The sequence below is a fragment of the Panthera leo genome, chromosome E3, assembly GCF_018350215.1.
Source record: "Panthera leo isolate Ple1 chromosome E3, P.leo_Ple1_pat1.1, whole genome shotgun sequence".
NCBI classification, from domain to species: Eukaryota; Metazoa; Chordata; class Mammalia; order Carnivora; family Felidae; genus Panthera; species Panthera leo.
Window position 1 is genome coordinate 6,769,800 of NC_056694.1, and position 15,235 is coordinate 6,785,034.

Genomic DNA, 15,235 nt, shown 5'->3' on the forward strand with positions numbered 1-15,235 from the left:
TTATGGGTCTGTTCAAATTTTCTGTTTCTTCCTGTTTCAGTTTTGATAGTTACATGTTTCTAGGAATTTGTCCATTTCTTCCAGGTTGCCCATTTTATTGGAGTATAATTGCTGATAATATTGTCTTATTGTTTTTATTTCTGCTGTGTTGGTTGTGATCTCTTCTCTTTCATTCTTGATTTTATTTATTTGGGACCTTTACTTTTTCTTTTTGATCAAACTGTCTAGGGGTTTATCAATGTTGTTAATTCTTTCAAAGAACCAGCTTCTGGTTTAATTGATCTCTTCTACTGTTTTCTTTTGTTTTGTTTTGATAGCATTGATTTCTGCTCTATACTTTATTATTTCCTATCTTCTGCTGGTTTGGGGTTTTATTTGCTGTTCTTTTTCCAGCTCTTCAAGGTGTAAGGTTAGGTTGTGTATCTGAGACCTTTATTACTTCTTTAGGAAGGCCTAGGTTGCTATATACTTTCCTCTTATGACCACCTTTGCTGCATCCCAGAGGTTTGGGGCTGTGGTGTTATCATTTTCATTGGCTTCCATGTACTTTTTAATTTCCTTTTTTTTTTTTTTTTTTTAATTTTTTTTTTCAACGTTTTTTTATTTATTTTTGGGACAGAGAGAGACAGAGCATGAACGGGGGAGGGGCAGAGAGAGAGGGAGACACAGAATCGGAAACAGGCTCCAGGCTCCGAGCCATCAGCCCAGAGCCTGACGCGGGGCTCGAACTCACGGACCGCGAGATCGTGACCTGGCTGAAGTCGGACGCTTAACCGACTGCGCCACCCAGGCGCCCCTTTAATTTCCTTTTTATCTTCTTGGTTAGCCCATTCATTTTTTAGTAGGATGTTCTTTAGTCTCCAAATATTTTTTACCTTTTCCAAATTTCTTGTGGTTGATTTTGAGTTTCATAGCATTGTGGTCTGAAAATATGCATGGCATGATCTCGATTTTTTTTTTTTTTTGTACTTACTTAGGGCTGATTTGTGTCCAGTATATGGTCTCTTGTGGAGAACATTCCATGTGCACTGGAGAAGAATGTGTATTCTGCTGCTTTTGGATGAAATGTTCTGAATATATCTATTAAGTCCATCTATTCCACTGTGTCATTCAAAGCCACACTGTGTCATTTTTCCTTGTTGATTTTCTGTTTTGATGATCTGTCCATTGTTGTAACTGGGGTGTTGAAGTCCCCTACTATTATGGTATTATTATCAATGAGTTTCTTTATGTTTCTGATTAATTAGTTATATATTTGGGTGCTTTCACGTTTGGAGCATACATGTTTACAATTGTTAGGTCTTCTTGGTGGATAGACCCCTTAATTATGATATAATGCCCTTCTTCATCTCTTGCTACAGTCTTTATTTTAAAGTCTAGATTGTCTGATGTAAGTATGGCTACTCAGGTTTTCTTTTGTCAACCATTAGCATGATAGTTGGTTCTCCACCCCTTGCTTTCAATATGAACGTAACTTTAGGTCTAAAGTAGGTCTCTTGTAAATAGCATATAGATGGGTCTTGTTTTCTTATACATTCTGTTACCCTTTGTCTTCTGATTGGAGCATTGAGTCCACTGATGTTTAGAGTGAGTACTGAAAGATATGAATTTATTGCCATTATGATGCTTGTAGAGTTGGAGTTTCTGGTGGTGTTCTCTGGTCCTTTCTAATCTTTGTTGCTTTTGGTATTTATATATATATAAATTTTGGTATTTTGGTATTATATATATATTTTTTTTCATATTTCATTTCATTTATATATATATATACATATATATATATGTATATATATATATAAATTTTGTATTTTGGTATTATATATATATATATATTTTTTTTTTTTTTTTCATCTTTTCTCCCCTCTGAGAGTCCCCCTTAAAATTTCTTGCAGGGCTGGGTTAGTGGTCACAAACTCCCTTAAGTTTTGTTTGCCTGGGAACCTTTTAATCTCTCCTTATATTTTGAATGACAGCCTTGCTGGAGAGAGAATTATTGGCTGCATATTTTTATGATTTAGCACATTGAATATATCCTGCCACTCCTTTCTGGCCTGCCGAGTTTCTGTGGTTAGGTCTGCTGCAAACCTGATCTTTCTTCCCTTGTAGGTTAGGGACTTTTTTTCCCCTGCTGCTTTCATGATTCTTTCCTTGACTGAGTATTTTATGAATTTGACTATGATATGCCTTGTTGATGGTCGGTTTTTCTTGAATTTAAGGGAGTCCTCTGTGCTTCCTGGATTTTGATGTTTGTGTCTTTCCCCAGGTTAGGAAAGTTTTCTGCTATGATTTGCTCACATAATCCTTCTACCCCTTTTTCTCTCTCTTCATCTTCTGGGACCCCTATGATTCTGATGTTGTTCCTTTTTAATGGATCACTGATTTCTCTAATTCTTAAAACATGCTCTTTTGCCTTAGTTTTCCTCTTTTTTTCTGCTTCATTATTGTCCATAAGTTTGTCTTCTATATCGCTTATTCGCTGCTCTGCCTCATCCATCCTTGCTGCTGTGGCATCCATTCAAAATTGCAGCTCAGTTATAGCATTTTGTATTTCATCCTGACTAGCTTTTACTTCTTTTATGTCCTCAGAAAGGGATTCTAATCTATTTTCGACCCCAGCTCTTATTCTTATTATCATGATTCTAAATTCTGGTTCAGACATCTTGCTTGTATCTGTGTTATTAAGTCCTTGGCTGTCGTTTATTCCTGCCCTTGTTTTGGGGTGAATTCCTTCATTTTTTCATTTTGAAGGAAGAGAAGGAATCAATAAGGTAAAGAAAATTAAAATTAAAAAATTAAAACAACAAACACAAAAATACCAAATAAAGAATGCTAGATTTTACGTGTGTTTTGTTCTGGGTTCGAAAGGAGCTTGATCAGATATAAAAGGAAAAAGAAAAAAAAGGAAAAGTTTTGAAAATTTGAAAAAATGAATACACTAAAATAGAATAAAATGAAATGATGTAGGTAAAATAGAATTTGAAAAATTTACAAAAAAGTTTAAAAAAATAGAAAAAATTAAAGAAAAGTATTTTTAGGAAAAATTGAAAATAAAAATAAATTTTTTCTCTTTTTGTATTCAAGGAAAAGAAAAGAAATGAAAAAGAAAAAAAAGGAAAATTGAATGGATAGAACAGCGAACAGACTGAAATACGATTGAAATTACAAGGTTTTCCCATTGAAGTCAAACTATGAAGCACTTTATAATCTGTAAACTAAGTAGGCAGAGAGATGTAGTGTTCCTGAAGAGTGAGTTTGGCCCAGTGGATGGGGCTTAGTATAATGTCTCTGTTCTCCACTAGATGGTGCTGCTTAGCTTATTGGGGTGGATATTTGTGGTGCATGTAGGTGTGTATGTGCATGCACAGGAGGTGGGGAAAATGGCATCACCCAGCTACCCAGTCTCTGGTATCGGAACTCTGTTTCCTTGATCAATTACACACCCATCCTTTGTCTCTGGCTCCTGTCCCCTCCCTGCTGTTATACTGTCCAAGACCAAGCCCTCGGGTTGCCAGGCAGCACCTTCCTCCTGAGTTTTATCCCAGATGCAGCTCTTTTTCCCAACCCCTCGCTTCTGAAGGACTGCAGCTTTGACCTGTTCTGACCCTCTGCACAAAGGTCTCACTGAGCAATGGCCGGGTCCGGCCACACCCAGGAACATTCACGGGCCCATGCTGCTGCCAATGCCCGGAGACTGCAGCTGGGTGCCAGCCCTCTCCAGAAGAAGTTAACATGATTGTGTAGAAGCAGCATTTCAGGGATTATGGAAAATCACAATACATATCTGGCACCAGGCTTCCCCCTTAACTTCCTTGTTCTAGTACCAGCAAATGTGGTTGTTCTCCCAGTCTGCTGTGATGTTTGCCCGTGGGGTGGCCACACAACCTCTACCAAATGTCCTCCCAGCAGTGAACTGCCTCTCCCAATGTGTCCCAAGGACCCCTGGTCTTCACTCTGCTCCTGGGGATTCACCCTTCCTACCAGAGCACTTCCAGGTGTCAAGCTGTGGAGTTTCAGACTCTGCAGTCTCCCTGTTGATAGAGTCTTAATGGAATTTAAACCCTCTCCCTTCTTCTTTCTCCCTTTTAGTTCAGTCCCTGTGGCTGTTTCCACTTTTCCACTCTCTCTCCTGCTGCTTTTGGAGGGGGAGTGCTTTTCCCATACTCTCCCTCTGTCTCTGTCCTCTCAAAACAGCTCCGTGTCCTCTGTGACTTCTCTCTCCCCCAGTTCACCTCTCCACGCTGCATATCTGCTGAGTTCTGTGGTTCAGGTTGTGCAGATTGTTGTGTTAATCCTCAAATCAGTTTTCTAGGTTTGCAGGATGGTTTAGTGTTGTCTGGCTGTATTTTATGGACACAAGATGCAAAGAACACCTTCCATGCTGTTATGCCATCTTCTAGATCTTGGTTCTTTTTAATGTAGACATTTATAGTGATACATTTCTTCCTGGTCACTGCTTTTGCTATATCCAAGAGTTGGTATTTCATGTCTTTATTTTTATCAGTCTCCAAGTAATCCTTTTTTTTTTAATTAAAAAAATTAATGTTTATTTATTTATTTTTGAGAGACATAGAGACAGAATGCAAGTGGGGGAGGGGCAGAGACAGAGGGAGACACAGAATCCAAAGCAGGTTCCAGGCTCTGAGCTGTCAGCACAGAGCCTGATGCTGGTTCGAACTCATTAACTATGATATCATGACCTGAACTGAAGCCAACACTTAAACTACTGAGCCACCCAGGCACCCCCTCCAAGTAATTCTTAATTGCCTTTTTGATTTCTTCTTTGAACCATTGGTTATATAAGAGTGTAATGTTTAATTTCCACATATTTTATTTGTGGGTTTCCCAATGTTGTTTATGTTCTCAGTTTCTAATTTTATTTCATTGTGGTTGAAGGGCATACTGTGTATTATTTGCATCCTGACAACAGTTTCTTAAACATCATGATTAATTATGAGACTGACGCGCTGCCTACTGCACTAAGGAGGCAGGTACATCATGATTAATTAAAGTAGCATATTATGGTCTGGTTTATACAAAGAGGTTCTAGTCTAAAAATAAAAGCTAAGATATCCAGGGATGTAATTCTGTTGCTTTGGTCACTCCAAACCTGTGGAAGTAGACACTGATCTCACTGCTGTAGTGGTGGTCCTCATGTGTGACTTGCCCTGGCTCAGCCATTGGTTTGAAATTTCCAATAAAGGCCATAAGGGAATGACTCCTGGTTTCAATGACTCCTGGTGTCTTTTACTCCTCTGATTAGAAGAGCAAATTATAATTGCTCCAGGTAAATTTTGCATTTTCACTGTGCTTTCCATTGTTCTTTTTCCTTACAGTACTCTTCCCATTCCTTACCCCAGTTTTTGAACTATTAAATATCTGGATGTTTCCAAAAAAAGTTACTGATTTTTTCACAAAATCTGTAAAAAGGATGAAGGAAAGTCGCCTCAAAGATAAACAAAAGGTAAATCTAGTGGTGGTTACATGTGGATGTTCACTTTTGATCTTTTATTGAGTTGTGTACATCTCATGTGTGTACTTCTATGTATGTTTTTATGGTAGGTAGAGCACTGTAGGGTTTAGAGCAGGAGAGTTCTGACATTTTAGAATTAAAAAGGTGGAAGTTAAGGAAGGAGATAAGAAAATGAGTCAGAGAAAGAATGTTTAAAATTTAATAATGACCATGGCAACTAGTATGTCACTGCACAAAATTTGGTGAGAGAAAAACTACCACTTCGCTTCAATAAATTGTTGAAGCATAAAAATTACTGTGTAAAAATAATTTTCTGTATTGTAATTTTTCCAGATCTTACATTGGCAAAGAATGCCTTCAATTCTAAGCCTCTTGTTTTACACATTCTCTAGTGGAATGTCCTGTTAGGCACTTCGTGGAGTATAGTCTGTGTTAAACTTGAGCTTGCCATTGTCTGGAGTGGGCAGGAGTCTTCTCTGGGCACTAAGGCTGCAAGATGCCTAAGCCAGTTTTGCCGCATGAGGTCTGGTGGCCAGAAAAGAATGTGTGCTGCACAGGGAGACAGGGCTGGGTACCCCAGGATGTCACTGAAGATTGTGCAGAGTTCTGAGAGGGTGGGGCACTGAAAGATGCTGACACACAGCTTCTCATTGATACTGCAGGGGCCAGGGGATTGATCTTTGTGACCATTCATTAAGAATTAAGGCCAGAGTTAAAAAGGACTGGAATTATGGACTTTCTCTTGAGCAAGCAGGCATGGCAAGAGAGGGAGCAGGCAATTCTTTGGCCAAGAAGCTGTAGTCAAAAGCCAGAAAAGCCGAAGGCAGAAAAGCAGTGAGACACAGTAGCTGGATTCCTGTCAGGGAAGCATCCTGTTCTCCAAGTTTGTACCTGGATGTTTTTGTTTAGTGATGACTCTGACAAAACTAGTGAGACCTTTGTGCATAAAGGGGCCATATTCTCAGGAAAGAAGTTAAGTCCTGCACCCCTGACTTAATTCTGACTTCACAAGTGACTTTTTGTCATTGAAACTTCTCTTTCTGCTTCCAGCACCAAGTGGATTTGCTCCAGCTGATGATTAACTCCCAGAATTCCAAAGAAACAGACACCCATAAAGGTAAGCAAGGAGAGTTTCAGAGAACCAGTGATGGGAGACTCAGAGGCAGGGGTGGTTCTGAGATGTGCAGGAAGGTTTTTAGCAAGTGGAATTCTGCAAATTGAAGAACAACACATGTTTAGATAGAAACGGAGCAGAAGCACTGTTTTCAGAAGGCCACAGCCTCAGGTTTGTTCAGAGCCTGTTGGCAATGATAGACTAAGCAGTCAGTTGTCTGCCACAGGGGAGCTTGTTTCCAATGTGAATCCTGTGGCTTACTCCAGACCCACTGAATCAGAACCTCTGACTGGAAATTCACATCAAGGCTTCATCACACCAGGAGGCACATGGCCCCATTGTTGGTGACCTTCACTTGGGACACCTGGTTAAAGTTGTGTTCACTGGCATAATATACTTGTAAAGTTTTATTTTTCCCTTCATAATTAATAAATAACTGGTGCAGGAAGCCTTTGCAACTGTGTAAATACTGTGGGTTTTTTTTTTCAAAGTTTAACTTATTACCTATCTTGTCCATGGATGGCATTCGACTGAAACCATTAATACCATGATGGTTTCAGGATGGTGAATTTCTAAATACATCCTTTCTTCTATATTTATGAGTTAATGTTCCATTGTTAGGGAGCTATTAATCTCTCATGAATTAATTTATTTATATATGTCAGTATGATCTCATATATAACTAAATCTCTTACATCATTTTTATTTAGATCCTCAATTCTCTCACATTTGTCATCTGGAAGGCCTTTCAAGTGGGCTTCTGTGTATTATTTTTATTCTTTCTTCTTTTTAAGGCTCTCAATAGAGTTTATTTTTTATAGCAGTTTTAGGTTCACTAAAATTGAGTGAAAAACACAGAGATTTCCCATATTCCTGTGCTCTACCTACAGACAGCATCCCACATTATCAAAATCCCTCACAATGTGGTGTGTGTGTATATATTATTTATTGTGTGTATGTATTTATTACAATCAATGTCCCTACAATGACACATTATTGCCACCCCAAATCCTTGGCTTACATTACAGTTCACTCTTGGTGTTGTCCATTCTATAGGTTTTAACAAATGTATAATGATGTCTATTCACCTTTACAGTATTCTGTATCCTTTTCCCATATCATTTTCTGAGAATTTCCTTGCATTCTGGTGTGAGACATTCCAGGTTTATCTTTTGTTTCCCCTGATGAGTGTTGGAATCAGCCATTTCTCCATGAATCTGTTTCCTATTAGTGAGAAATGGTATTTAGAAATACAAATCTGGGATCTAGGAGTGTTCATTGCTACTAGGGTTTCTTTGCTTCTATTTTCTCTCAGAAGACCAAGATAAGAACATGAAATATATTTATACAGGAGTGTTAAATGTAAGTATGTCTATATCTATCCATAACCATTGATGTAATTATGTTCTATATATCTGAAAGAAAAAAGGAGTCTTGATTTGTAGTTGTTTCTATGACAGAAATATTCCCATTGTGTTTAATTTCAAGCTATCTCTGGTTTGACAAAAATCTCACAAAATTCTTGAATATTTAGCCATAGATTTTGGAGAAAAAGGATGGTTTATTCCATCATACCACAAAAAAAATATATCCTATATCTATATCTACCATCTATCATCTATCTAATATATATATATGTGTGTGTGTGTGTGTGTATATATATATATGTATATATATGTGTGTATATATACATATATGTATATGTATATACACATATATGTATATGTATATGTATGTGTATATATATATGTATATATATATGTGTGTGTGTGTATATATATATATGTATACATATATATATACCTACTCTATTATGTCTGTCTATCTATCTAGTCCTACTGCTTTCTGTGATGAAGGAAATATTCTATATATTCCCAGTTCAGTACAGAACTACTATACACATGTGGTTATTGAGAACTTGACATGTGGCTAGAGTCACTGAAGAACTGAATTTTATATTGTATTTAGTTAATTAAGATTTAAGTATAAGGGAGAGTCCGGAAGATGGCGGCGTAGGAGGACGCGGGGCTCACAGCGCGTCCTGCCGATCACTTAGATTCCACCTACACCTGCCTAAAGAACCCAGAAAACCGCCAGAGGATTAGCAGAAGGGAGTCTCCGGAGTCAAGCGCAGACAAGAGGCCCACGGTAGAGGGTAGGAAGGGCGGTGAGGCGGTGCGCGCTCCACGGACTGGCGGGAGGGAGCCGGGGCGGAGGGGCGGCTCGCCGGCCAAGCAGAGCCCCCGAGTCTGGCTGGCAAAAGCGGAGGGGCCGGACAGACTGTGTTCCGACAGCAAGCGCAACTTAGCGTCTGGGAGGTCATAAGTTAACAGCTCTGCTCGGAAAGCGGGAAGGCTGGAGGACAAAGGGAGGGAGAGCTGCTGAGCCCCCTGACGGCAGAGCTCAGCTTGGCGGGGAACAAAGGCGCCAGCGCCATCTCCCCCGCCTATCCCCCAGCCAAAATCCCAAAGGGAACCAGTTCCTGCCAGGGAACTTGCTCGCTCCGCGCAAACACCCAACTCTGTGCTTCTGCGGAGCCAAACCTCCGGCAGCGGATCTGACTCCCTCCCGCTGCCACAGGGCTCCTCCTGAAGTGGATCACCTAAGGAGAAGCGAGCTAAGCCTGCCCCTCCAGCCCCCGTGCACCTTGCCTACCCACCCCAGCTAATACGCCAGATCCCCAGCAACACAAGCCTGGCAGTGTGCAAGTAGCCCAGACGGGACACGCCTCCCCACAGTGAATCCCGCCCCTACGAGAGGGGAAGAGAAGGCACACACCAGTCTGACTGTGGCCCCAGCGGTGGGCTGGGGGCAGACATCGGGTCGGACTGCGGCCCCGCCCACCAACTCCAGTTATACACCACAGCACAGGGGAAGTGCACTGCAGGTCCTCACCACGCCAGGGACTCTCCAAAATGACCAAACGGAAGAATTCCCCTCAGAAGAATCTCCAGGAAATAACAACAGCTAATGAACTGATCAAAAAGGATTTAAATAATATAACAGAAAGTGAATTTAGAATAATAGTCATAAAATTAATCGCTGGGCTTGAAAACAGTATACAGGACAGCAGAGAATCTCTTGCCACAAAGATCGAGGGACTAAGGAACAGTCACGAGGAGTTGAAAAACGCTTTAAACGAATTGCAAAACAAAATGGAATCCACGATGGCTCGGCTTGAAGAGGCAGAGGAGAGAATAGGTGAACTAGAAGATAAAGTTATGGAGAAAGAGGAAGCTGAAAGAAAGAGAGATAAAAAAATCCAGGAGTATGAGGGGAAAATTAGAGAACTAAGTGATACACTAAAAAAAAATAATATACGCATAATTGGTATCCCAGAGGAGGAAGAGAGAGGGAAGGGTGCTGAAGGGGTACTTGAACAAATTATAGCTGAGAACTTCCCTGAACTGGGGAAGGAAAAAGGCATTGAAATCCAAGAGGCACAGAGAACTCCCTTCAGACGTAACTTGAATCGATCTTCTGCACGACATATCATAGTGAAACTGGCAAAATACAAGGATAAAGAGAAAATTCTGAAAGCAGCAAGGGATAAACGTGCCCTCACATATAAAGGGAGACCTATAAGACTCGTGACTGATCTCTCCTTTGAAACTTGGCAGGCCAGAAAGGCTTGGCACGATATCTACAGTGTGCTAAACAGCAAAAATATGCAGCCGAGAATCCTTTATCCAGCAAGTCTGTCATTTAGAATAGAAGGAGAGATAAAGGTCTTCCCAAACAAACAAAAACTGAAGGAATTTGTCACCACGAAACCAGCCCTACAAGAGATCCTAAGGGGGATCCTGTGAGACAAAGTACCAGAGACATCACTACAAGCATAAAACATACAGACATCACAATGACTCTAAACCCATATCTTTCTATAATAACACTGAATGTAAATGGATTAAATGCGCCAACTAAAAGACATAGGGTATCAGAATGGATAAAAAAACAAGACCCATCTATTTGCTGTCTACAAGAGACTCATTTTAGATCTGAGGACACCTTTAGATTGAAAGTGAGGGGATGGAGAACTATTTATCATGCTCCTGGAAGCCAAAAGAAAGCTGGAGTAGCCATACTTATATCAGACAAACTAGACTTTAAATTAAAGGCTGTAACAAGAGATGAAGAAGGGCATTATATAATAATCACAGGGTCTATCCACCAGGAAGAGCTAACTATTATAAATGTCTATGCGCCAAATACCCGAGCCCCCAGATATATAAAACAATTACTCATAAACATAAGCAACCTTATTGATAAGAATGTGGTCATTGCAGGGGACTTTAACACCCCACTTACAGAAATGGATAGATCATCTAGACACACAGTCAATAAAGAAACAAGGGCCCTGAATGATACATTGGATCAGATGGACTTGACAGATATATTTAGAACTCTGCATCCCAAAGCAACAGAATATACTTTCTTCTCGAGTGCACATGGAACATTCTCCAAGATAGATCATATACTGGGTCACAAAACAGCCCTTCATAAGTTTACAAGAATTGAAATTATACCATGCATACTTTCAGACCACAATGCTATGAAGCTTGAAATCAACCACAGGAAAAAGTCTGGAAAACCTCCAAAAGCATGGAGGTTAAAGAACACCCTACTAACGAATGAGTGGGTCAACCAGGCAATTAGAGAAGAAATTAAAACATATATGGAAACAAACGAAAATGAAAATACAACAATCCAAACGCTTTGGGATGCAGCGAAGGCAGTCCTGAGAGGAAAATACATTGCAATCCAGGCCTATCTCAAGAAACAAGAAAAATCCCAAATACAAAATCTAACAGCACACCTAAAGGAAATAGAAGCAGAACAGCAAAGGCAGCCTAAACCCAGCAGAAGAAGAGAAATAATAAAGATCAGAGCAGAAATAAACAATATAGAATCTAAAAAAACTGTAGAGCAGATCAACGAAACCAAGAGTTGGTTTTTTGAAAAAATAAACAAAATTGACAAACCTCTAGCCAGGCTTCTCAAAAAGAAAAGGGAGATGACCCAAATAGATAAAATCATGAATGAAAATGGAATGATTACAACCAATCCCTCAGAGATACAAACAATTATCAGGGAATACTATGAAAAATTATATGCCAGCAAATTGGACAACCTGGAAGAAATGGACAAATTTCTAAACACCCACACTCTTCCAAAACTCAATCAGGAGGAAATAGAAAGCTTGAACAGACCCATAACCAGCGAAGAAATTGAATCGGTTATCAAAAATCTCCCAACAAATAAGAGTCCAGGACCAGATGGCTTCCCAGGGGAGTTCTACCAGACATTTAAAGCAGAGATAATACCTATCCTTCTCAAGCTATTCCAAGAAATAGAAAGGGAAGGAAAACTTCCAGACTCATTCTATGAAGCCAGTATTACTTTGATTCCTAAACCAGACAGAGACCCAGTAAAAAAAGAGAACTACAGGCCAATATCCCTGATGAATATGGATGCAAAAATTCTTAATAAGATACTAGCAAATCGAATTCAACAGCATATAAAAAGAATTATTCACCATGATCAAGTGGGATTCATTCCTGGGATGCAGGGCTGGTTCAACATTCGCAAATCGATCAACGTGATACATCACATTAACAAAAAAAAAGAGAAGAACCATATGATCCTGTCAATCGATGCAGAAAAGGCCTTTGACAAAATCCAGCACCCTTTCTTAATAAAAACCCTTGAGAAAGTCGGGATAGAAGGAACATACTTAAAGATCATAAAGGCCATTTATGAAAAGCCCACAGCTAACATCATCCTCAACGGGGAAAAACTGAGAGCTTTTTCCCTGAGATCAGGAACACGACAGGGATGCCCACTGTCACCGCTGCTGTTCAATATAGTGCTGGAAGTTCTAGCATCAGCAATCAGACAACAAAAGGAAATCAAAGGCATCAAAATTGGCAAAGATGAAGTCAAGCTTTCGCTTTTTGCAGATGACATGATATTATACATGGAAAATCCGATAGACTCCACCAAAAGTCTGCTAGAACTGATACATGAATTCAGCAAAGTTGCAGGATACAAAATCAATGTGCAGAAATCAGTTGCATTCTTATACACTAACAATGAAGCAACAGAAAGACAAATGAAGAAACTGATCCCATTCACAATTGCACCAAGAAGCATAAAATACCTAGGAATAAATCTAACCAAAGATGTAAAAGATCTGTATGCTGAAAACTATAGAAAGCTTATGCAGGTAATTGAAGAAGATATAAAGAAATGGAAAGACATTCCCTGCTCATGGATTGGAAGAATAAATATTGTCAAAATGTCAATACTACCCAAAGCTATCTACACATTCAATGCAATCCCAATCAAAATTGCACCAGCGTTCTTCTCGAAACTAGAACAAGCAATCCTAAAATTCATATGGAACCACAAAAGGCCCCGAATAGCCAAAGTAATTTTGAAGAAGAAGACCAAAGCAGGAGGCATCACAATCCCAGACTTTAGCCTCTACTACAAAGCTGTCATCATCAAGACAGCATGGTATTGGCATAAAAACAGACACATAGACCAATGGAATAGAATAGAAACCCCAGAACTAGACCCACAAACGTATGGCCAACTCATCTTTGACAAAGCAGGAAAGAACATCCAATGGAAAAAAGACAGTCTCTTTAACAAATGGTGCTGGGAGAACTGGACAGCAACATGCAGAAGGTTGAAACTAGACCACTTTCTCACACCATTCACAAAAATAAACTCAAAATGGATAAAGGACCTGAATGTGAGACAGAAAACCATCAAAACCTTAGAGGAGAAAGCAGGAAAAGACCTCTCTGACCTCAGCCGTAGCAATCTCTTACTCGGCACATCCCCAAAGGCAAGGGAATTAAAAGCAAAAGTGAATTACTGGGACCTTATGAAGATAAAAAGCTTCTGCACAGCAAAGGAAACAACCAACAAAACTAAAAGGCAACCAACGGAATGGGAAAAGATATTTGCAAATGACACATCGGACAAAGGGCTAGTATCCAAAATCTATAAAGAGCTCATCAAACTCCACACCCGAAAAACAAATAACCCAGTGAAGAAATGGGCAGAAAACATGAATAGACACTTCTCTAAAGAAGACATCCGGATGGCCAACAGGCACATGAAAAGATGTTCAACGTCGCTCCTTATCAGGGAAATACAAATCAAAACCACACTCAGATACCACCTCACGCCAGTCAGAGTGGCCAAAATGAAGAAATCAGGAGACTATAGATGCTGGAGAGGATGTGGAGAAACAGGAACCCTCTTGCACTGTTGGTGGGAATGCAAATTGGTGCAGCCGCTCTGGAAAGCAGTGTGGAGGTTCCTCAGAAAATTAAAAATAGACCTACCCTATGACCCAGCAATAGCACTGCTAGGAATTTATCCAAGGGATACAGGAGTACTGATGCATAGGGGCACCTGTACCCCAATGTTTATAGCGGCACTCTCAACAATAGCCAAATTATGGAAAGAGCCTAAATGTCCATCAACTGATGAATGGATAAAGAAATTGTGGTTTATATACACAATGGAATACTACGTGGCAATGAGAAAAAATGAAATATGGCCTTTTGTAGCAACATGGATGGAACTGGAGAGTGTGATGCTAAGTGAAATAAGCCATACAGAGAAAGACAGATACCATATGGTTTCACTCTTATGTGGATCCTGAGAAACATAACAGAAACCCATGGGGGAGGGGAAGGAAAAAAAAAAAAAAAAGAGGTTAGAGTGGGAGAGAGCCAAAGCATTAGAGACTGTTAAAAACTGAGAACAAACTGAGGGTTGATGGGGGGTGGGAGGGAGGGCAGGGTGGGAGGGAGGGCAGGGTGGGTGATGGGTATTGAGGAGGGCACCTTTTGGGATGAGCACTGGGTGTTGTATGGAAACAAATTTGACAGTAAATTTCATATATTAAAAAATAAAAAAATAAAAAAAAAAAAAAAAAAAAAAAGATTTAAGTATAAATAGTCACATCTGGCAAGTAGCTACTGTATTTGAAAGCACAACTCTAAACTTTGATTATCATGGGGTTCATGGTAATTGAGGGGAAGAATTTGATAGTTGAATTTATCCACAGTAGCATCATAGAAAGTATGACTTGGAAATCAGAACTCTGTAGACCTTTCTTATACTTGTTTTGTATTGCTCTTAGTTGTGAGTTATCTATTTGTGGCAGGTACCATGTTAATTTCAGTGCTCTAAGTATCTAATGGTCTTAACACAGTGCTGATCAAAGAAATTAAAGCCTGACCATGCTGAGTTTCTGCCAGGAGAAAATAAAAAGGGAGGCCAACATATATTCAGAGTGGGACCATTTTCTCAGGAAGGTTACAATCAGGCCATGAGTGAATAAGCATTGCTAATTCCACTTACTGGATTCTGTTTATATTTCATGCTAGCCATTGTCCTTCTATCAATCATTGTTTCTCTTGCTGTTTTAATGTGGTTGATTAGGCTAGCATCAGACACTACCCTTCTAGCTTTTTGTCTGTGTTGTAGTTTCTGTATATATCTGAGATCATCCGCTTGAAGAATGTACCCCAGGTCTTCTATTAGCTGAGACCTCTCAAAGTTGTAATCCAGGCTTCTCAAACTAGGTTGTGTGCAAAACTCCCCACGTCTTGTGAAGCTCAAAT

The 15,235-nt window shown here is 39.7% G+C and overlaps 1 protein-coding gene across 1 annotated transcript in view; it reads left to right on the forward strand.

Moving 5' to 3' along the window:
- LOC122210161 (cytochrome P450 3A12-like) overlaps window positions 1-15,235 on the forward strand; it is a 43,374-nt gene that overhangs the window by 18,081 nt on the left and 10,058 nt on the right. Inside the window, exons 8-9 of the mRNA XM_042922685.1 lie at window positions 5,334-5,461; window positions 6,521-6,587. Coding sequence (XP_042778619.1) covers window positions 5,334-5,461; window positions 6,521-6,587 — 195 coding nt within the window. The remainder of the gene's footprint in view (window positions 1-5,333; window positions 5,462-6,520; window positions 6,588-15,235) is intronic.